Source organism: Hyperolius riggenbachi, chromosome 8 (assembly GCF_040937935.1).
Source record: "Hyperolius riggenbachi isolate aHypRig1 chromosome 8, aHypRig1.pri, whole genome shotgun sequence".
NCBI lineage: Eukaryota > Metazoa > Chordata > Amphibia > Anura > Hyperoliidae > Hyperolius > Hyperolius riggenbachi.
In genome coordinates this window covers 244,376,346-244,400,866 of record NC_090653.1, presented here as the reverse complement: position 1 = coordinate 244,400,866, position 24,521 = coordinate 244,376,346, and the positions used below count along the sequence as shown (strand labels likewise).

At 47.4% G+C, this 24,521-nt stretch overlaps 1 protein-coding gene across 1 annotated transcript; it reads left to right on the top strand.

Moving 5' to 3' along the window:
- Positions 1-5,356: 5,356 nt before the first annotated feature.
- Positions 5,357-19,693, top strand: LOC137527700 (uncharacterized). Its single transcript, XM_068248482.1, has 2 exons — positions 5,357-6,387; positions 15,136-19,693. The coding sequence occupies exons 1-2, from the start codon at positions 5,622-5,624 to the stop codon at positions 15,735-15,737; spliced, it is 1,368 nt and encodes a 455-aa protein (XP_068104583.1). The 5' UTR covers positions 5,357-5,621; the 3' UTR covers positions 15,738-19,693.
- The last annotated feature ends 4,828 nt before the right edge of the window (positions 19,694-24,521 follow it).

The following is a 24,521-nucleotide window of genomic DNA, read 5'->3' as shown; positions in this document are numbered from 1 at the left end:
CCTTCTGTCTCGGGGAGCCTCCTTCATCCAAGAATCAGAGAACTGAGTTTAGCGGCTTGGAGGTTGAGAGGAAGAGGTATACAGACATCGGTTGTTCTAGACAAGTAGTAGAGACACTATTAAGAGCAAGAAAACCTTCTACAAACTCTACCTACTACCGCATCTGGGAGAAGTTTGTGGCTTATGCTCTGGAAAAAGGATTTGACAGCATGGGCCCAATGGTCCAGAACATCCTGGATTTTTTGCAGTCAACAAAGGCCTTAGTGTTGCGGCAATAAAGGTCCAAGTCTCAGCTTTATCAGCATTAACCAATTACCAATGGGCTACTCACCCTCTAGTGATGCAATTTGTACTAGCGATTCTCAAGATGCAGCCACCTAGGAAACCCTTTTTCCCGATGTGGGACCTTTCCATGGTTCTGGAAGTTCTGTCGTCTCCTCCTTTCTTTCCTCTACAGTCCATATCTCCTGAGGATTTAACGCTAAGAACAGTCTTCTTAATTGCAATGGCATCAGGAAAGAGAGTATCGGATCTCCAAGCCCTAGGTTGCTCTGGCAACCTACTGGAATTATTCTCGGATAGGGTAGTTGTTAGGCCAGTTCTACAGTTTGTACCTAAGGTAGCCTCAGTGTTCCATATAAATCAAGAACTTTCTCTACCCACTCTCATCTCTGAGGGAGCCTGTCATCCTTTAGATGTAGGTCAATCTATCAGATTATATTTGGATGCTACAGCCTCATTCAGGTCTTCGGAACACCTGTTCATCAACTTCAGGGGTCCAAGGAAAGGGATGCCTGTAACATCTAGGACGATTGCTACTTGGCTAGTAAAGACTATTGAAAGATGTTACACTCTTAAGGGATTACCGGTTCCAAGAGAAATTCATCCGCATTCTACCAGGGGCATGGCTGCCTCCCGGGCATGTTTTTCGAAAGTTTCAGTAGAATCTATTTGAAGAGCAGCAGGCTGGTCTTCTATATACACGTTTCTAAAACATTACCACGTTGATCCTGCTTCCTTGTCCTTTGTGGATTTTGGTAGAGCTGTATTGTCTGTGTGAATGAAGTAGGTAATTTGGCAGCATTTCCCACACTTGTGTGTGATCTGTTACATCCCATAGGTATGCCGCCATGTTTGGTCCAGGAAATCGGAAAATTGTATACTTCTGTAATTTTACTTTCCTGAATCAAACGATGGCAGCATACGAATCCCTCCCTCTTGTCGATTCGGGGACTGATTTTCACCAGAATGGCTGGAGGGGGCGGGTTCTAAAAACTTATAGGTGATCTGTCCTATCAGGGTTCAGGGGCGGGGCCAATACCTATAGGTATGTCGCCATCATTTGATCCAGGAAAGGAAAATTACGGAAGGTAAGTATACAATTTTCCAATTTCTCAACCAGGGTCCTTGAGTACTCTGCAGGGGTTCCTTGGCATTTTCCCTCATTGTAGGGAAAGTATAATAGAGCACATTATAATAGGTGGTAATGCACACAGAAGAAAGCGGTAGTGCACATCAGGCTAAAACATAGCATTTATTCCAGAGCCACTAAAAACATTTCCAAGGCAATATAGACATGGAGAGAGATACGGATTATAATAGGTGGTACTTTAACACAAATAACTAAATTGGGGGGTCAGGAGACAGTATAATGAGTGGCAGTGTAATAGGGTGTATGGAAATAAAGAGCCACACATACTGTTAAAGACCATTCCTCCTCCAAAATAAATGCAGGGTTCCTCGAGATCAAAAAAATTGTTTGCAGGGGTTCCTTGAGATCCCAAAGTTATTTGCAGGGTTCCTCCAGGGTAGAAAGGTTGAGGATCAGCAGGATAGCCAGGCTACTGGTATTGCTTAAAAGGAGATAAATATGGCAGCCTCCATATCCCATAACTTCAACTGTACTTTAAGTAATTCCGACCAAGGCCAGGTTTCACAGTGGAGTGTTGTGGTGCGTCGTAACGACCGCATTGTACCGCAGAATGTCAAACTGCAATGCAAAAGCAATGCGACGTTCACAGTGCCATTGTGGTGCTTTCTGACGGTTAGAGTCCGGCATCACAATGCACTGCATGCAGTGTGTTTAGCACCTAACATCCATGTTAACTGCACAGTGAAGCATACTTTTCACTGAATGCATGCTTCACTTTATAAGACGCAACGCTCTAATAAACTGCGGCACCACTTTTCCATTCTGTTGCATTCCCGCTTTTAGAGGGAATGCAGCGCAGCAATTACTGTGAACCTAGCCTGAGGCTATGTGTACAGAGGTGGCTTGCAGTGCAATGTGACGGCTCACCACAATGCAAAACCTATGCGACGTTCACCGTCCGGCCAGTGTGGTACTGCATGCACAATGCAAGCATTGACAGAGCAGCATATTGACTGTATGCGACACAATGCTCACATGACTGCATGCAACACAATGCAGTTCACGCACAATGACTTTATGCTTCACTGAACACGACACAATGCACGCATAATGAGTGCCCCACTTTTCTGCCCCCCTTGCTTTCCTGTTTTTACAGGGAAGGCAATGCAACTCCCAATCTTAACGTAGCCTGAGGGCTGGGATCCACTGCGAAATTGCGGCACGATTTGAACAATCATGGAAGTGATTTACTAGAGCTAAATGATTAGTGATGGGGTCTTGTGTGTTTCATTGTGCACATTGCTGGATGCACCTGTTTTTTAAACCCGTTGTGATGTACCACACTTGCATCACAGTAGATTTCAGTGTGACTGTGGCCATACACTTATAGATTTGCAGCAGATTCGACCATCAGATAGATTTCTGTCAGATGCCAGTCAAGTCGAATCTGACAGGAATCTATCTGGTGTGTGCCACACACTAGGAACAGATTTCCAATAGATTTCAGAATGAAATCTATTGGAAATCTATCTAAATGCATTGGGCTCTATTCATAATCATTTTCCGCATGCGGAAATGCACTTGCGGTAAATTCCAGACTGAAATGAGACCTTCTTGACATTCACAAATGGAGTCTGGAGCCTTGAGTGCTGTGTTTGCGGAACTTTAATTTTTATTTTTTGAACAAGTTTTTTTATGCCACTTTTTTTCCCGCATGGTTTCCGCATGTTTACTATGTAATTACGCATGTTTCCCAAAAATTTTTACGCATTGTTCCCGCATGCGGAAAACATGCAGAACATTTTTAGTGAATGTGGAAAAAATGCGGAAATGATCACTGGCGGTAATATAGCGGTAAAAAATCTCTTACCGCTTGTGTGTTTGTGTATAGAGCCCATTATTGGTCCATTAGATCCAATGCAGCTCTATGGGCCATCGATCTGCTGCCAGCAGCAGACTGACCTAGATCTTCCATCCTGTCAAATAGATCAAATCCATCGAAATCAGCCACAAATCGATCGATAGATTTTTAAAGAGACTCCGTAACAAAAATTGCATCCTGTTTTTTATCATCCTACAAGTTCCAAAAGCTATTCTAATGTGTTCTGGCTTACTGCAGCACGTTCTACTATCACCATCTCTGTAATAAATCAACTTATCTCTCTCTTGTCAGACTTGTCAGCCTGTGTCTGGAAGGCTGCCAAGTTCTTCAGTGTTGTGGTTCTGTGATGCATCTCCCCCCTCCAGGCCTCTCTCTGCACACTGCCTGTGTATTATTTAGATTAGGGCAGCTTCTCTTTTCTCTCTTATCTTTTACAAGCTGGATAAATCCTCCTCTGAGCTGGCTGGGCTTTCACATACTGAGAAATTACATACAGGCAGAGCTGTCTGCACTCTGCAGGAAGAAACAGCCTGACACTTCAGTGGAAGATAGCTGCAGGGGGAAAGAAACACACAAATGATCTCTTGAGATTCAAAAGGAAGGGTGTATACAGCCTGCTTGTGTATGAATGTATTTTCTATGTGTGGACATACTGTACATCAACCTACTTCCTGTTTTGGTGGCCATTTTGTTTGTTTATAAACAAACTTTTTAAAACGGTTTTTAACCACTTTTAATGCGGTGAGGAGCGGCGAAATTGTGACAGAGGGTAATAGGAGATGTCCCCTAACGCACTGGTATGTTTACTTTTGTGCGATTTTAACAATACATATTCTCTTTAAAGTATTGATTTCTGATCGATCGATTCTATAGAATCGATCAATCGAATGATGGCTGAAATCAACCAGTGCATGGGCCCCTTTAGGCGTAATTTGCAGTGTTGTCTCATGGTGCGATGTAACAGCTGCTTTGTAATGCGGCTTACTGCACTACCTATGCGATGTTCATAGTGTGGGGGGAGCGTTGCAGTATAATGGGAAGTAGTATTACCACAAATGGGAGTGTTAAGGGTTATAGTGAAGCATAGTTTTCATTGAATTGTATGCGGCCTAACGCATAGGTAACATGCAGTGGTGGTTTCCCGATCCGTTTCTGCTGCTATAGGAAACGCTATTCCTCGTTTACTGCAACCGGCGCATCCTGCATTGAGATGAGTGGAAGCGTTCATCATGTTTACCGTTGATTACGCAAGCACCGCGTTCAAACTGTCTGAGCTGCTGCACGCAGCTTCTAGCGCTGGCGGCGTTTATGGTTCCCTACGTGATGACAAATCAATGGAAACCGACGCCAAACGCTTTTCTGCTCAGTAGCGTTTCTGTATGCCAAAACAACCAGTGTGAACTTGGCCCAAAACTCAACTTTCCCGTCTTTTTTAAATCTCCGATTAAGCCTGGAACCCACTACAAGTCGCAAATCGCTAGCGTTTTTAATTAGTGTTTTGTAAGCGATTTCATGAGTGTTTTACGGCGATTTTAAAAAGTGCAAGCTTTTTGCCAGCGATTGTGATAGCGATTTTAATTCTGATTGGTCGTTTTTAATTATATATTTTTTTACAGTTTGCAATAATCCAAAAATTACACACCAACCACCATTTTGATGAGTGATTTGGCAGCGCTTCAATACTTTACATAGGAGTGCAAATGCTCCCAAAATGATGCATGTCCTGCGATTGCTTAATCGCAATCGCTACTGTGGAATCTATCCCATCCATTTACATTGGCAGAGCGTTTAGGGAAATTGTTAGCGATTGAAAGCAATCCCTGAAAAAAAAAATGATCTAGTGGGTTCCAGCCCTCACTGGAATAAATGACAGCTGGAATTCGGGAATCTAATGATAAATTAACAGCGTGATTTATTGATAAAAGGCAAGCTACGTTTTAATGAATCATTTGCTTCTGAATCTGATTAGCTCCATTCAAAGATCTGGTGCAGCCCTCATTCCCATAATTATAAGTAATATAAATTACAGGGGGCGGGCATATAAACTCTGCTGGTGTGATTCTCGTCTCATTGCAGAAAGCCTAGCTGAGCTGTGCGCGATCCCTTTCCCTATACTGTATATTACTGAGGCACAGCTGGTTGGCAGCTCAGTATATATAACGCTGCTTTACCGGAAGAGGACCTGCAGGAACGTAGCACACGAGTTCACATTTGCTATGCGAGGCTTGGCTTAGCTGCTCTGAGAGAAGTCAGCGTGCAGCAGGAAGGGAGGGGCCTGCAGAGAGGCCTAGCTAGAGGACAGGAAGGAGATCCAGACACACAGGAGGGCACAGCAGTTCCTGTTTTCTGTTTTGCTGCAATCCAGCCATGTCTGCTGACCTGCAAGGCCTGATTGCTCAGCTTCGTGCTGCAGCATTAGTAAGAGGTGAAGCCTGGCTGAGAGGGGTACATGCTGCAATGGTTGCTGCAGAGAGAGAAAGACAACCTGATTCAACAGTCAGTGACCACCAGCTACGCACTAGGAGGCCTAGGCCTGCTGAGAACCGAAGTCCATCGCCAGTTCCTAGGGTGCGGCGTAGAACTAGGAGCCCTCAACGCGTGGACCCTCCAGGAGAAGCCTCACACGTGTTGCATCCTGGGAGGAATCCGGAAAGTTCCAATGCTGAACAGCCAGTATACAGTCGCATGTCTTCTGCAGCGAATCCCTTTAGCGAGGCGGTGAGGCCTGCTTCCTTCCAGAGGCCGGCGTGGTTCATACCAGATAGTAGCCCATGTATCGCAGCTGCGGACAGCACTTCCTCCTGTGTCCAGCGACAGCTCTTCAATGACAGCGGAGGGAGGCTGCAAAGTAGGCCTAAAGTTGACGCCAGACCAATTCCGAGTAGGGAAGGTGTGAATCGATCAACAGAGCGCCACGGTAGGGGCAGTGAAGCTATTCCACACGTTGCCATCAACAGAAACGCGTTGATTGAGGCACAAGCAAGGTACCGAGAGCCAGTACGCCAAGACTTTTTACCGCCACCTCAACTTCATCGTCACAGCTTAAATCGAGACTTTTTACCGCCACCTCAACTTCATCGTCACAGCTTAAATTCTTCATCCCTGCACGTTCGCCTTCCTGCTCAGGCTCCAGGTAATTATTCACAGCGAGAAAGCAGGCCATGCAAAAGTATATCGTTACGGTAATGTATAAAGAGCTAGTATGGTTTAGGTGACCCAACGGAAAACCTCATAGGGAACAGTTCTCCAATCACAGCAATCTCTACAACTTGGAAAAGTTGTTATTGGCTGAATAGTGTGGGCGTGGTTACGTCTATAACTTATCTAAAACCTTGAAGTTCTAGAGGGCGGAGCAGTGCTTTTAGGCGCTGCTAGATTTGGGCGCAGCCAGCGCCGCCATAGACTATAATAGGAATCAGTCTATAGCGGCGCTCAGTGAGTAACGTCGGCGCTGTCAGAAGACAGAGCCGAGGATGCTTAAAAATCACAATAATTCGGCCTCCAGCAATAGCTGGAAGCCAAATTATTTCACTCCCTACCATCCATAGCGGCCTGGAGGGGGGGGGGGGGGATAGTAATTAACACGGCCCAGACTTGTGCAGAAGCAGGATCAGCCTTATACCGGCTGTATTCTGCGCCCAAGTCTACCGGCGCCGATTCCAAATGTACTCCTGAGGGTGCTGTCATTGGATAACTGTTAAAACTGCAACCAATCATGTTACCGGAACTTCCCCATGAGGTTTCTTGGTGGGTCACCTTCACCGCAACACTAGTGCCTTATGTTATTTATAACTTGTGTATTTTCCATGTACAACTTTATTTTCAGTATTGTTGTTTGATCATGAAGGCTCTACTTCATAAATGGTAACCTAGTTGAAAATCGGGCCTAATAACAATACAAATTCCTGGGCAGTTTTTCAGGCAATCTATTTTTTTTCCTACTGATTGGACAGGAATGTCAGACAAATCTACGGCTCTATCATCCGATCTTCAGTTCCTGTCGCACTCTCATATTACACTGATCAGTCATTTGCACATCCACATAATGGATTGATCAGTATGTACCGCTACATCCGATCAATTAACACTTCATAAAACAACTGCTATTGGGTTGTTTCTGATCCAATTGAAGGAAGAATTCACTCCTGATTCTTAAAAGGAAGGTTCAGGGACACCTTGAAAAAAAATAAAAATCCATATCCACTTACCTGGGGCTTCCTCCAGCCCGTGGCAGGCAGGAGGTGCCCTCGCCGCCGCTCCAGAGGCTCCCGGTCGTCTTCCGTGGCCGACCTGGCCAGGCCGGCTGCCAGGTCGGGCTCTTCTGCGTCCCACGCGGGCGCGCTGACGTCATCGGACGTCCGCCGGGCTGTACTACGCTCACGCAGGCGCAGTACAGGCCGATCAGGAGGTCGGCCTGCCGTCATCGCCGGGCTCCGGGAGGGAGCTGCGGCGAACAGCTGCGGGGAGAGCTGCGGCGAGGGACATGCTTGGGGCTGGAGAAAGCCCCGGGTAAGTAGCGCTTCTTTTGTTACATTTCGCCTGATGACTCCTTTAAGGACAGATCCAAGAACTAAATAAAAAAGTGTTCAGGTGGCCATACACTTATAGATTTGCAGCAGATTCGACCATCAGATTTCTGTCAGATGCCTGTCAAGTCGCATCTGACAGGAATCTGATGTGTGCCACACACTAGGAACAGATTTCCAATAGATTTCAGAATGATATCGATCTAAATGCATTAATTGACCATTATGCTGGGAATATACAGGTCGATCCGGCGGCCGATTAGCCGCCGGATCGACCCCAGCCGCGTCCCCGCTCACCCATGCGCGTATCGCTTGCCGCTCGTCCCCGCCGGCGCTTCCTTATCACCGCTCGATTCCCTGCCATTGCCCGCGGGCGGGGATTGAGTGGGCAGGAGTCGAGCAGCTTGATCGGGCCAGCTGAATATTATCAGCTGGTCGATACACGGTACAGAAACGTACCGTGTATCCCCAGCATTAGATCCAATGCAACTCTACGGGCCATCGATTTGCTGCCAGCAGCAGTTCGACCTAGGTTTTCCACCCAGTTAGATGGATCAAATCGATTGAAATCCATAGAATCGATTTCCTATCAATGGCTGAAATCGACCTTTATATGGGCCCTTTTAGGCATCTAGTTACATTTATTTATGTTTGCTAAAGAATGTTTCTCCTTACTCACCCGGGGCTTCTTCCGCCCCTAATAGTCTGTTAGGTCCCATGATGCAGTTCCGCCGTGAGCCAGGCCTCCGTTATACCCTCTGTATCTGCCGCCAAGTCAAGTTTTCCTGCGCATGCATGGGCCTCTCGTCATCGCGCTTCCGGCGCCGGGAGTGCCCTGCACTTGCCCAGTTCCATTTTTACTGAACTGCGCATAGCACTCTTGGGGCTGGGAGTGTGATCCCCAGAGCCGCTCGGTGCACAGCGCATGCGCAGAAGATAATATAATATTATAACTGGGTAAGAGGCGTCCAGAGGTATATAAAATGCAGTTAAATATAAAGGTAGCCATACACTGGTCGATTTGCCATTAGATCGACCAGCTGACAGATCCCTATCTGATCGAATCTGATCAGAGAGGGATCGTATGGCTGCCTTTACTGCAAACAGATTGTGAATCGATTTCAGCCTGAAACCGATCACAATCTGTGGAGCTGCCGCCTGTCCCCCCCCCCCCCCCCCGCATACATTACCTGACGCTGGCTCCCGGGCATCTTCTCCGCGCTGCACCCGCTCCATACCGGCGCTTCCTGTGTCACTCCGTGACCAGGAAGTTCAAATAGAGTGCCCTCTATTTCAACCTCCTGGTAACTGCAGTGACACAGGAAGCGCCGGGATGGAGCGGGTGCAGCGCGGAGAAGATGCCCGGGAGCCAGCGTCAGGTAATGTATATTGGATCGGCCGCCGCTAGCGACGCGCTCCCTACCCGCGGGCGATCGAGGGTAATTTCCCGCACGGCGCAATCGACAGACTGATCCGATTTCGGGAGGAAATCGGATCGGCGGGTGCGTTTAGCGCAAACGATTGGCAGCAGATTCGATCCCAGGATCTAATCTGCTGTCGAAACGGCCGCAAATCAGGCCAGTGTATGGCCACCTTAACACAAAAAATAAGAGGTGGCTTACCTCTTAAATTTGTTGTTTTTAACAATTGTATATACCGCTGAATGCTTCTGACCTCCTGTTGCGCTTTTCACCCTCCGTTAGAGAGGGGCTATTGGGCCTGTAGCTCTGCCACATTTGGTGCCAGTTGTGCTTTTCCCAAGGCTGGGTATTGCTTAAAAGCAAATAAATATGGCAGCCTTCCTATCCCTCTCGCTTCAGATAGCGGATCCGAGATGGAAAAAATAACTATAACAAGTAACTTGTCTATATATCTTATCTAAAGATTAGATAGTTTACACAGCAAATCTATCTGCAAACAGCTTTAATAGAATATGGTTCTTTAAATGCTCTCAAAATCGCTCTAGTGGGTTTGAGCCTTAAGGGCCTGTTCATACTACGGCGATTAGTGGGCGATTCCTGCTAATAGCCAAAGCGCTAGTGCTATTTTACCCTATGGCAGCGATCTCACTGCCGCGATTGGCGCCAGTCGCGGGCGTTTTGTGATTAGCACCAATCGCAAAACTCGCAACATGCAGCATTTTGTCGCAATTCTGGAGCAATCGCGGTACAGTGCTTATAAAGCACTGACCGCAATCGTTCTGAATCTCGGAAGTGTGAGCAGTGATTTTATTGCGCTAATCGCGGTAAAATCACCTGCACAAAACGGTGGTGCTAAGTGCTAACGTTTTGGGATTTATAGTGTGAATGGGCACTAAAGGAAGTAAAAGACAGAGACATCAAACTAATGACAGCGCTTATAGGCTGCAACTGAACTGTAGACCAACAGGCATGCAGAGCCCCACAGGGCTAAATAAATGCCTTGAATGCACAACCGATGCAAATCATGTACTAGTCCTAATCTATCATTTGAATGCAAATTGATGCACATGGATGCAGCTAGCCATAAGTATACTTACATAAGTTTTGTACAGCAGGAGACATTGGCAGCGCTTCCAAACAGAGGCTGCACCCGAATTGACTTCCTGCAATAGATGTGCAGAGCAGCACTATGTGGACTAAAATACACAACTTGCATTCAAAACAGGTACAGCAAAGGAGGACGTTAGCTCTGTTTGGAAGCGCTGCCAATGTCTCCTGCTGTACAAAACACAGACAACTGGAGCCCGGATGGTGCAGTATGTCAACATGAAGGGGGCAGAGAGTAAATAATGAGGGTAGATACAAGGGTATGTTGCATGAGGGGCAACCAGCCACTGATGAACAAGTGGAGATGCATAAACCTGACTCTACTCGGGTGCTCAGATGGAACTGGATACATTTGCGCTCTTAGTATAAAATAACCAAGGTTTTGAAAGGGGCAGAAACGCAAGGAGCCGAGGTACACCCCTCCAAAGGGTGGTAACACAAGTGCAGGAAAGAGGGGGCCCAAAAGTGCGATGAAACTGCGTCAGAGGTCTCCCGATGCGAAGAAATCTATTTTTACTTACCTGGGGCTTCTCCCAGCCCCTAGAAGTCATTTGGGTCCCTCGCCGCAGCTCCTGTCTTCCCCGGTGTCCCGTTGGTCGCTTGTGAAGATCGATGACTCATCGCTTACGCACATGTTTGGATGCGTGTGCACATATACGCCCTCGTCACTGGGCACAGTATGCATCCAATGATGGCGCGCAGAAGCGCCGACTAGTCAATGGGCTGCCAATTTTTACAGGCGACCAGCAGGACACCGGGGAGGAACGGAGCTGTTTTAAGGGACCCAAACGACTTCTAGGGACCACAGGTCAGTAAAAATAGATTTATATCTTCGCCTTGGAAGTCCTTTAAAAACCAAAAGGGGAAAAAAATTAGGTGGCTTACCTCAATAACGACAAATTTATATAATAAAATTTTAATATGCACTATCGTGTTTCGTGGGTCCATGCTCACTTCCTTAGACTGATTAACCACCTTGGCGTTCTATTAAGATCGCCAGGGCGGCTGCATGAGGGTTTTTTAAATAAAAAAAAAACTATTTCTTGCAGCCAACTGAAAGTTGGCTGCAAAAAGCCCACTAGATGGCGCTCCGGAGGCGTTCTTCTGATCGCCTCCGGCGGCCAAAAGTAACACGGAAGGCCGCAATGAGCAGCCTTCCGTGTTTGGCTTCTGCTGTCGCCATGGCGACGAGCGGAGTGACGTCATGGACGTCAGCCGACGTCCTGACGTCAGCCGCCTCCGATCCAGCCCTTAGCGCTGGCCGGAACTAATTGTTCCAGCTGCGCAGGGCTCAGGCGGCTGGGGGGACCCTCTTTCGCCGCTGCTCGCGGCGGATCGCCACAGAGCGGCGGCGATCGGGCAGCACACGCGGCTGGCAAAAAGTGCCGGCTGCGTGTGCTGCTCTTTATTTCATCAAAATCGGCCCAGCAGGGCCTGAGCGGCACCCTCTGGCGGTAATGGACGAGCTGAGCTCGTCCATACCGCTAAGGTGGTTAAGTGCCTTTGGCATAGACCCACAAAATCCGTAGACAGACACACAATGTCGCATACCAGAGCTGCTGTAGTGCTTCCCTCCTGCTTAAAGAGGATCTGTAACATCAAAAGATCCCCTGGGGGGTACTCCCCTCGGGTGGGGGAAGCCTCCGGATCCTAATGAGGCTTCCCACGCCATCCTCCGTCCCTCAGGGGTCTCGCTGCAGCCCTCCGAGAATAATGACGTCAATATTTACCTTCCTGGCTCCTGCGCAGGCGCTCTGACGGCTGTCGGCTCCGAACTACACGGAAATACCCGATCGCCGTCGGGTCTGCTCTAGTGCGCAGGCGCAAGTTTCCGGCGCCTGCGCAGTAGAGCGGACCTGACTGAGATCGGGTATTTCCGTGTAGTTCGGAGCCGAGAGCAGCCACAGCGCCCCCGCTGGAGCCTGCAAAGGTAAATATTGAACTGACAGTCGGGTCTGTCGCCGGCTGTTCGGAGGGCTGCAGCGAGACTCCCGTGGGACAGAGGACGGCGTGGGAAGCCTCATTAGGATCCGGAGGCTTCCCCCACCCGAGGTGAGTACCCCCCAGAGGATCTTTTTGACGTTACAGAGTCTCTTTAAAGAGGAGCTGTCAGCCATACTATCTTAGAAAAAAACAACACATATATAATTAGATAAATACTTGCTCTACTTACATAACATGTATTGCACTGTCCAGGTTTTGATTTTAGTGATTTTTCTACAGTAAAAAGAGAAAATCCTTCTTAGCATTTCCCATTTTATCTGTGGCTGATTTTTCTACAGTAAAAAAAGAGAAAATCCTTCTAAAGGTCCGTACACACGCCGGACTGGAGGCAACGACGGGTCCGTCGTCACCTGCCACTGGGTCAGCGTTCCAGCGACAGTCCGGCGTGTGTACAGTCTGCCGGCGGACTGATACGGCTGCTTCTGAGTGATCCGCTGGGCGGATTGCTCAGAAACAGCCGTATCAGTCCGCCGACAGACTGTACACACGCCGGACTGTCGCTGGAACGACCACCCAGCGGGAGGTGACGACGGACCCGTCGTTGCCTCCAGTCCGGCGTGTGCACGGACCTTTAGCATTTCCCATTTTATCTGTGGCTATTTTGAAGCCAATCCTGATGTAATTTCCTCCCTTACTCTCCTCTGCCTGATTGTGTATGCATTGCCCGCCGTCCACTATAGAAACTGCATTGTCTCAGCATGAGAAATATTGGCCAATCAGAGAGGAAAGGAGGGGAAAGCAGGGAGGGAAAGAGGCTTCAGCCAATCAGGCTGCATTAGTTAAGTCTGAGGGGAAAGTAGAGAAGCAAAAAAGGACAACCCAGCATGCCCTGCAACTTCTTTTGTGCGTTCCAAATTTTGTGTGTGTAGGAAATAAGTCAGGTAAACTGGGGAATGATCATTTATCAACAAGAAAAGTAATAGTGATTTTAACTTTTGGATTGCTTGGTTAGCATCCTTTCGGACTATAAGACGCACTTTTTCTCCCCCAAAAGTTGGGGGGAAAAGTCAGTGCGTCTTATAGTCCGAATACTAAAATTTGGACCGGCACCTATGTGTCCTCTGTTCCCATGGGTATTCTACCTGGTGTCTGTCCCGCTGTGTATCCTGTGTCCGTGTCTGCTGTGTTTCGCCCGTTGTCTGTGTCCTGCCTTCTTTGTGTCCGTGTCCTTTGTCACGCTATGCGTCCAGTGTCCATGGTGACCGCTGACCCATGCCCTATGTCCCCGAGTGCAGACCCGCTTGTCCATACTTAGCTGCAGCTCCAATGAAGAGGAAGCAGCCATCTACCAATCAAGCAGAGAGGCGCTGCCCCAAACCGCCAATCACGGCAGCTCACTGCTCCTGCTCCCTTCCTAATAGGACGCGCTGGTCTCGCGGGCGGGAGCAGGGCTACATCGTTGGGGCCAATCACTGCACTCGCTCAGTTGCAGGGATTGCAGTGATTGGCCCCAGTGATGTCGCTCTGCTCCCGCCCTCAAGACCGAGAAGATGGCTGTTTCCTCTTCACCGGAGCGATGTGCTACAGCTAAATATGGACAAACGGGTCTGCACTCGGGGACATAGGGCACGGGACAGCGGGCACCACGGACACCCTCAAGACCGAGAAGATGGCTGTTTCCTCTTCATCGGAGCGGTGTGCTGCAGCTAAGTATGGACAAACGGGTCTGCACTTGGGGACATAGGGCACGGGTCAGCGGGCACCTCGGACACTGGATACATAGCGTGACAAGGAACAAAGGACAAGGACACAAAGAAGGCAGGACATAGACGGCGGACAAAACACAGCAGACACGTGTATATAGGATACATAGCTGGATCGAGTACACAGAGGGGCAGACACCAGGTAGAATGCTGCAGCTAAGTATGGAAAAGGGGTCTGAATCCGGGGACATAGGAAGGGGGGAAGAGAGCAGGGGACAGACAGCGGGCAATACACCACGGACACAGGATACACAGTGAGATGAAGCACACGGACACAAAAAGGGCAGGAGACAAACAGTGGGCAATACACAACAGACATGGACACAGGATACAGAGCCCGGATACACAGCGGAAGAAAGGACACAGGGACAGAATACACAGCAGGATGGATGACAGGGGGAGAGAATAGACAGCAATAATGTATGGGATCATATGGGACAGAGGACACTGATATGGAGGAGATGGGGACACTGGACACAGGGATAGGGAACAAAGGAGGGCACAGGAGGTACTTGAAAGGTACAAGGAGGACATAATTGGGGGGAGGAAGGTCTATAAGACACCCCTGCACTATAGATGCACTAGGTTTAGGATATTTTTTTTTCCTGGTTTTTGCCCTCTAAACCTAGGTGCGTCTTATAGTCCGGGAGCGTATAGTCCGAAAAATACGGTAATTGTTTACTAGATAAAAATAAAGAATTGATTTTTAAATTTTATGCCCGACTGTTACTTTAATACAAAAATCCTGTTGCTGCAATGGATAAAATCCATTGGAAGTGCCTGACAATTTTTCACAATGGAATTTACACTTTTTAGGTCCGATGTAGGAATCTAGAGACCCTAGACATTCCAGGGTTAAACATTTTAGCCTGATGTCTAAGCAAACTTTCCCTGCCTTCTGAGTCCCTTAAAGCACAGGCAACCAGCAAATCGGACACAGCAGCTGTAACCTCCTTGCCTTTCTCCCCCACCCCTTTACATACAATAGAACATGGAGCTTGGAGGTGCTAAAACTTTCATGAACAATCATTTCAGCCAGCGACCGTGTACTGTTTGTGCAGAGCTCTGGTTGTTGGTTCGTTGTCCATTTTAAACTCATGCCTTGGTATTTGTTTTTCAGATGTTCCATGCTTGGTGTGGATCCTTGGCAATTTATTTGTCACGTCCGCAGCAGAACAAGTTTCGGACCAGCCACATGGCCGCCAGTTAGGTTTCCCTCGCTCTGAGGCAGTGATCCGCTGGCTGGGGATCAATGACCTAATCTGGGATAGCGTACAACCTACAGCTGTCCGTTATTCATGCCAGGAACGCAGGCCTGACGTGCTGGTGCTACACGCTGGTGGTGGCGACTTGGGCGCCGTTCATATGAAGGCCCTGATGGCCAATATCAAGTTTGACATGGTGAGGCTCCGCTCTCTTTTTCCAGGTGTAGTAATCGTTTGGTCGGAGATTGTGAAGAGACACAGCTGGCGTGATGTGCGGTCAGTGAAAGGAATTGACCGCGCTCGCATTAAAATAAACAGAGACGTATCAAAATTTGTGAAAAGTAGGGGCTGGGTAGTGGTACGTCATCGAGACCTGGAGGATGATTCTGCTGACTTGTTTGAGGAGGATGGCGTTCATCTTAATGACACCGGGAATGATATCTGGTGTGAAGGCATTCAGGAAGGGATCGGTAAAGCCATTGAAGTTTGGAGAAGATCCAATGCTAGGAATCCATGACTTTCCACTGCTCACCCGACTGTTTCAGTTACATGTCTTATGTTGGCTCACAAGTGTTGAGTCAAATTACAGAGGAACCCTAGTTCAATTTCTTTTCTTCAGCAGCGAGAGGGGAGGACTTCTGTTGTGGTTTTCTTTGTTGTTTTTATTCGGGGTATTCCTGCTGGTGTTCCAGTTGATTAGGTAAGGTTTTATGACTCTCTGTGCCCCTACTATAAAGATACTCCTCCTGTAGTCCTGTACTGCATGAGCGAGATTAAAGCACTGTGCATACTTGCGTGCTGCGTCGCCCTGCGTAACTCTTCCAAGCCGCAAGAGCCATGCAAGTCTAAGGAGACTTACACAGTTCATGCGATGTGATGCAGTGCGATGGAAGTATCCAAATCGCTGCAGTGGCAACGTAAAGGCTGCAGGGCGTTACCGCATGATGCGTGCCTTCCGCATGGATTATGCAGCAATACAAGTCAATGGGCAATGTAGCAAGTGTGTAGGAAAGGAGTGCGACGTGGTGCGCATCGATTTAAGTCCCAGTGACGTACCTCCTGCCCAGTAATGGGTACGTCACTAGCTGGGTGGCGGGCCTATCTATATGACGGTCGCCGCACAGTGGCGCAGGGTAAAATGAAGGCCAATTTGTGCGGTGCTCACATTGCGTGTCAAGTGTGCAACTGGCCTAAAGAGAACCTGAGCCGAAGCTCATGTTCACAAACACATGTTTACCTATGGAGAGGAAAGCCTCTGGATCCAAATGAGGCTTCCTGCGGCATCCTCTAGTCCCCTGTTACTGCTCGCCGAACCTCTAGCTGATCGGGGCTGCACTCTTCTTCTGACACGAGCGGCACGGCTTGCTGCGCAGGCACTTCTGTACTAGGGCAGGCACAGTAAGGCCACGCTTGTGCTTGAACAACATGACCCCGATCAGATTACTGACAAGCCCTTGTCGGCAATCTTTGGAGAATCCACGCTCGGGGACCAGAGGACAGCGAGGGAAGCCTAATTAGGATCCAGGCGCTTCCCTCTTCTTAGGTAAGTGTGAATATGTACCCGAGCTTGGGTACAATTTAAAGCACCCCTAAACTAAGAGGGATATGAAGGTTGACATATTTGTTTCCTTTTAAATAATGCAGATTATAAATATGGTAGCCTCCATATGTTCAGGGGTGATTCAGTCATGAGACTGAACTTGTTGACAAGTGCCAAAATGTGTGTATTGCAAATAAAACCAACCTCCTAGGAACACTTCTACTACAAGGTGAATTTCTGGAGAATCACATGACCTATTTGTCAGATGACTGATCTGTACTTCTCTGTATGAGGCTACACAGGAAGTGAAATGGAGGCCTGGTCACATGATTTTGACCAGCCAGTTAGTGAAGTATAAGTGAATCATGTGCATTCTTAACAATTCTCCTTGCAGAAGATGTACTCTTAGGGCTGGTACACACCAAGAGCGGTTCTGAGCGTTTTTAAAAACACTAATGGTTTAAGAACCGCTTGGGTAATGTATTTCAATGGGCTGGTGCACACCAGAGCGGCTCGTTTTTCCACCAAACGCAAACTCTGGTCCTGCACCATTTTTGAGATTTCGGAGGCGTTTCTGCCTTAATGCAAAGTATAGAAAAGTGGAAAACTGCACTGAAAAATGCTAGATCAGAGCGGTTTTCCAAGTGCGGTTTTCCAAGTGCTTGTTACAGAAGCTCTTCAGTTACAGCTTTACTGTAACAAAATCTACAATCTGCTACACAAAAATGCTCCAAAAAACGCTAGGCATGTTTAGAAAATCTCTCTAAACATGCCTAGAATCGCTCTGAAAATCCGTTTTGCGGATCTGCAAGAGATTTTTGGCGTGCACTGGCCCAAAGTCTGCACTCACAGTATGCACGCTATAATGCGTGTGTGCTGCAGTGCATGCTGCGCACGTTTGTCGAGTGTCTATGCAATGTGCACATATTTGCACACGTTATCCAGAAATCCATTACGATGTAGAAAGGTGAACATGCCCATAAAATTGTGTGAGCAGCGTGTTTACAGGTGGAATTATAGCGCAACGCAACTTGCAAACTGTCCTTAGGTGAACTGATTGGCTGATTAACCTTGCTTATATAACTCAGGTCTAATGCCTGGTACACACCATGCAATTTCCCGTCCGATCGACAGGTCGAATAGATAAATTCCGACAGGTCCGTTCTGATTACCGTTGATTTTGTAAAGAAGTGATTGAAAAATTGATCGGAAATCAGATCAGACCTCAGGGCTGTGGAGTCGGAGCAATTTTGCGTACCTGAAGTCGGAGTTGGTAATTTTTGTTCCGACTCCACAACCTTGTTGGAAATTATCGATTCGACTTGACGATCTGATGGGAAATGTATGGCGTAGCAGGCATTAGCAGCGTTCACAAGCTGGACGGAACTTGGCCATCAGTGCCGTCTTGGCTAAGAATTTAAAGGTCCGTACACATGCCGGACTGCAGGCAACGACGGGTCTGTCGTCGCCTCCCGCTGGGTGGGCGTTCCAGCGACAGTCCGGCGTGTGTACAGTCTGTCTGCAGACTGATACGGCTGTTTCTGAGCGATCCGCCGGCGTGTGTACGGACCTTAACGTACAGCTAATTCCTTCCCCTGCCCCACCCACAATATTTGGTGATCTGGAACAATACACAATGCTGACAACCAAATGCATTGTTGACTTGACTTAACCTGCCCATTTACCTCTAGAACAGGACACTTTGACTATAGGCACATGATGGGTCTGTAGCGCTAATACTGTCTGCAGTGTTGCCGTAGCAATCCAACCACAGTCGTTACGGTCAACACTTTACTGTCCTGATTAGGGATAAGTGGAAAATTCTTCCAACAGGCAAGCCTCCACTGACCCAGGAAACACTAGCTGCCAATCAGTTGGCTGCAACTGTGCAAATGAATCAGCTTCCAAAACTGATCTTTAGCATTGGCTTTTTAAAAACTAGCTCAGTGCCCACTTCCTGTGTCATTTGAAGATCTGCATGCTGGGTAAGTTTCCACTTGGATTACTGCATTACTAGGGAAAGGAAGTGCAGGAATATCTCACTAGTGGGGGCACAGATGGCTGTACAAACCTAATAAATGTTCTAACCCTTCCTCTGCTTTATTCAAAACAAAACAAAAAAAAAGTTGTTGTTTTTTTTTCAATGGGTGTGTTTTTTCCATATAAAATTGTTGTGGTGTTAATATGCCTCTGAGCATTTTATTAATTTAACACACTGAAGAACAAAACATGTTGTTATCTGTGATTAGCAGATCAGTTGTCAGGAACCTGATTCCATATCGGATGGGGCTGCCTGTGAGTGGATGTACACCACATATCCCCGATCACCAATCTCAGTGGAATGGTAAAGGGTCTTGTAGGCCCCCCCCTTTCCACTTCATGAAATACTTTCCCCTTAGAAATGATAGGACCACAGTCTATGATCTACCATCACCCAGTGACGACCCTAGTTTATGTCCTCTCAGGATCATAAGTAAGCTTAAAACAGGTAACGCCACATGACATCAGTCACGTTATTATTATGTAACGGTCTCCTTGCTCCATTTTATTTGAAGGCCGTCATTTGCTGGGAATGCCATTGGTTGAGCAGAGGTCTCTCATGGGAGGTGGAGCTTATGTTTCTGGAAAGGGTGGGCTGCTGGTTTTGCAAGGACATGGCATAGCCACAGTCACTGGTAAGTGATCCAGCATTCCCCTATCAGTTCACACTAAAAAAAAAAAAAGCTACGACACTATTTCCGCCAGCAGTGTCATCCTGACCAGGCAAACAGCCAGTGAAGCGCATTTCTACATTTCTTGACTTCCTGCTTATTTACATTCAACCTTGGGAAGATCTCCCATTGTTTGAAACTGTTTCTTATTAAGTTACCCGTTTCTATTACTGGTTCTTTGTATTATTTTGTTCATTTAGTAATAAAAGTTGTTGCCTCCCAGCCAATTTGTGGTGTCTTTATTGCTTCTTGTTAATACAAAAAATAAATAAATCCAAATCCCAGCCAAACAATTAGCATTCAAAGTATACCTGTGGCGAAAAAGGGGGAAACATACTTATAATAGAGGGAAGCCTTAGGGTAGTTTAGACTATTTAGAGGCGTCCACCTATCCCCCTCTACCTCACCGTTCCAGTGTGGGGTCCCTCTGAATGTATTCAACAAACCTTGCTGATATATGTTCTGGTGGCTGCTCTCTCCTCTGGGTCACCATACTGCACAGGCGGCGGAATTATGGCCCGCTTGTGCATGGAGGAGGAAAACTGCATGAGTGGCTATGTGCTACTGCGCGGGGCATACCTGGACAGTGTGGTTGCACTCATACATGGACGGGATCGGGACAGTGAAGAAGAGGAGGGCCCCAGCGAGCAGCGGTGAGATGGAGGAGGATCGGAGAAGCCTCTGGATCATCCAGACGCTTCCTTCTACTGATATTATCTAAGGTTTCTATCTGAATTTAGAGACTTTAGCCTGTTTAATTCCCTCTCTTCTGTGACTAATCAAAACTGTAATTTGATCTCTCAGCTGTCAGCCAGCTGCCTAGGCAGAGCAGCTAATTGGTAAACACAGGACTTTAACCCTATGTCTGCTTCCATGAAAGCAAAAAGTAGACACACTGCAGATTTATTGCAGGATTCGTATCAGCTGTAACATGTTACAGAGAGGGAGTTTTGAGTTCTGGTCCGCTTTAATCTTTTTGGTGGGAAATGTAATGCATCAATAATCTCGATATTTATGGCAATTTCTATGACAAAGGTGCCATTTTCCCTTTAACTGGGTACCCGGTGAAACCTGCACAATTCCTAGTCAGTTCATACCTCGTGCTGACACAGCTTTCTGTAAAGTGGATTGTATGGCTCTGTCAAATGAATAAAGTATAAGGGTGCCATAAACGAGTGCTTCTAAATGTACACTCAGTTTACAAGGGCATAAATGAGCGATTTGTGTATTCCAACCGCTAAATGATTGGTTACAGGTATTGCGTCATTGCTTATGAGGAGGTAACGCCTGCTAATTCCTTTTTTTTTTTTTTTTTTTTTTAAGGTGGCCATACATCAGGTGACTTGGTGGCTGATCGACCATCCGATTTGAAAATTGGTGCCGTCAAGAGCATGCCCGATCGACAATGCAACCAATTTCAGGGTGACATTGGTCACATGTAACAGTCGGGCATGCTGCAAGATGTAGGGCCGACATGCTCGATCGTGTGTGTGGCGGCAACGTTGTGTGGTATCGGGACAGGTGATGGAACCCCCGGTGATGTCCCCTGTAGTGTAAATATGCCCCCGTGCAGTATACTTTTCCTGCCAGTGTCTGGCTTTGTGCACATGGGTGCACCCCACGTGGTTGTCGGCATATACGTGGGCATGTGACATTACACAAGCGCTCACTTTACACCAGCAACCACGTGGGCCGCGTGTATGTAAGGAGGAGGATGGAGCCGGCGGCGGACACCAACATGTAAAGTACACTGCACAGGCCACTGGGGGACACATTTTACACTGGGGGGACAGCGCAGGAGGCAGCATCACTAGGCTGATTCCCGCAAGTTTTCATGCTGAAATTGATCGGGAATTGGCCTGCAGTGTGTGGGCAGCTGACAGATTTCTCTCTGATCAGATTTGAACGTATGGGAACCTTCATTTTTTCCCCCACTGTGTTGTAATGGGAGGAGTAAACCCAGCATCAGCGACGAGGCTAGTACATGTGCTGTAGCTTCACCCATTGCACAACCTTTTCTGACACTTTGATCCACACAGAGTGACACTGTGCTGCACTAGATCCGGCAACAGCGCCCCTAGCGGTAAGCCCAAATACGGCCATGTAATGTTTTTATTACATGGCGCAGCTTTCATATGTCGGACTATAACATAATTGTATGAGATCTCATAGGGTATCTACACCAGTATTTAAACAAGCATCATTCCCAACATACCATTAAATCTATAAATGTAAAGCTTGGTCTTTTAGCATGAAATCTCTCAGGAGCTGACCTTGTGACACTGCATCCACTGCCTCTGTGAACCCCCCCCCCCCCATAGTGTAAAATGTGCCCTGTGTAGTATACTATACCTGTCGGTGTCTGCCGCTGGCTCCGTCCGCATACACGCGCCCCACGTGGTTGCTGGCATAACGTGGGCACGTGTGATGTCCATATATACGCCGGTTACCATGTGGGGCGTGTGTACGTGGACAGAGCCAGCGGTGAACAGTGATGGGTAAAGTATACTGCACATTGCATGGGGCACATTTTACACTAGGGGGGGCATTGCTTGGGAGTTCAGTCGCTTTATTGCTTGTCCCAAAATCACATGCTGTTACTGCTCTGCACCTGACTGAGCCGGATCAGCTGATTTCAGCGTGCGGGTCTGAGAGCCGAGCACCGAAACTGGGTGCCCCATAGCAGCAATGCTATGCTGCTCGGGGCACGTATCGGTAATTCGAGGCTCTGGCGGCTGCCAGACCCCAAATTACATCTCTCCGATTTGCGAAAACTCGTAAGGGGGAATAGTATTTAACGCCGCCTCAGAGTGCAGCGGTGAGAGCCGTCATTCGGCTCTCCCCGAGCCGAACCGAGCGGCGCCGGGATAATATGCACCCCGAATGAGCATGTCGGCCCTACTTCTTGCAGCATGTCTGATCGATACATGTGACCAAGGCCTCGATTCATCAAGACTTATCGAATTGGTTAACGACAGTTCGGTAAAATACCGAATTCGTTAAGTTGATTTCAGGATTCATCAAATTTATCTACAGCTGTTAGCGCGCATTCAGTAAGAATTCGGTAATCATTCGTTAGTGATGGGTTAAAATGGAAGAAAGTGCAATTCATGAAAATGAAAGTGGGCGTGGTGAAATTGTGGGATTGTCCCAAGCCACTTCCAGAATCCTGGTCCAGGTGTTAAGCCCTATTCAGAATGTTGCTACGTAGTGTTCAAAGGACTGCCTTTTACCCACAATTCCATGGGAATCTTATGGCCTTGTGTTAAATTACCGCTGTAAAATGGAAATATCGACATGTTACCGAATTGTTATCGAATTCACACCAAATGCGGAAGAACCTTGATGAATACAACTAGAAATCGATAAACTTCGAATTCGGTAATTTAACTAACTGGAAAAAGTTATCTCAAAGACAATGATGAATCGAGGCCCAAGTCGCCTGATGTATGGCCACCTTTATCGTTACTCCATGCTCATGTGGAGGTGAAATCTGCAAGTCTTTGTAATAAGAAGGAAATATGTACTATATGGTGCTTTTCCAGTAAGTGGCCTTTGGGGTCTCTATTCTCGCTACCTAAATCCTGCTTGTTCTGGTTCCCCATAACTTATTTTAAAGAGATTTGACCAGCGCTGCACAATATTCTTTATGTCACTCCCACCACCAACACCACGTGGAGAGCGACTCACCGATTTTGTTGGACCACAGATTATAATGGTCTAATGCGCATGCGGGGCATTCAGGCTCCCCTCGCCTATACTGTACTCCGCCCTTGCTGCAGCCACCATCAATCGTTACGTTTTCCAAGCAAACGTCTCCAACATGTACTGATTTTCCTCAAAATAAAAGTATTGAACACTCTCATAGCGCAACACTGTATAAAATTACATATATTTATTCCTTTCTATGCACTTACAGATTCGCAGTAGGTTTGGCACATTGAGTTTTTCCCACGGGCTCTCCCCCGCTCAGCCTCCCGGTATGGCTGAATGGAATCCTCAATCCAATTCGTATGGGTCAGCTCTGGCCTCCCACCGTCTATCTGGAAGTGCGGAAGACGCCGTCTGCAGGTCCGCCCGATCGATTTCGTCACAGCACGTGACTCATCCTGAGCCACGTGCTGTGACGAAATCGATCGGGCGGACCTGCAGACGGCAAACCTACTGCGAATCTGTAAGTGCATAGAAAGGAATAAATATATGTAATTTTATACAGTGTTGCGCTATGAGAGTGTTCAATACTTTTATTTTGAGGAAAATCAGTACATGTTGGAGACGTTTGCTTGGAAAACGTAACGATTGATGGTGGCTGCAGCAAGGGCGGAGTACAGTATAGGCGAGGGGAGCCTGAATGCTCCGCATGCGCATTAGACCATTATAATCTGTGGTCCAACAAAATCGGTGAGTCGCTCTCCACGTGGTGTTGGTGGTGGGAGTGACATAAAGAATATTGTGCAGCGCTGGTCAAATCTCTTTAAAATACATGATTGAAAGGACATACTCGCCTAAATTGATTTCAGCGAAGCTTAAAAAAGTCAAAGAGCACTTGGACTTTTTTTAACTCATTGTTTAATACCAGGAGAGTGTTTGCATGATATTTAACTGGACTGGTAATATTTTGGTAATATTTTAGTAATATGAGGCAGATCCAAGTAACTGCCAGAATATTTTAAAGCTATTGTGGTATATGTATGATAATTTACTGACATTCCATAGGATTCGGATCCAGGTGATCCGTGGATATTTGAGCGCAAGGCTACGAACAGCATTTAGGCTGTAATTCCCCATAACTTATACCCACTGCTACAAGCTTAAAGAGAACCCCAGGGGCGGTTCTGGGGGGGGGGAGGGGCAGATGGAACAGAGGCATGTTCTTTGCCTCATAAAATGCCTCTGTGTCCACTCCCCACACCGCCGATCTCTGCCCCCCACACCGCCGCTCTATAGCCCCCTGAAATTAGCGACAATATTTGTCACTACTATTTCAAGGGTAAACGTGGGAGAGGGATTGCCTGTTCAAAATGTCCACCATGGGCGTTGCTGCAGGGTT

Excerpts from the sequence above, each read along its gene's own strand:
- LOC137527700 (XM_068248482.1), top strand. The coding sequence starts at position 5,622 with ATGTCTGCTGACCTGCAAGGCCTGATTGCTCAGCTTCGTGCTGCAGCA. Across the intron at positions 6,388-15,135 it reads CCTTCCTGCTCAGGCTCCAG|ATGTTCCATGCTTGGTGTGG; the intron begins GTAATTATTCAC and ends TTTGTTTTTCAG.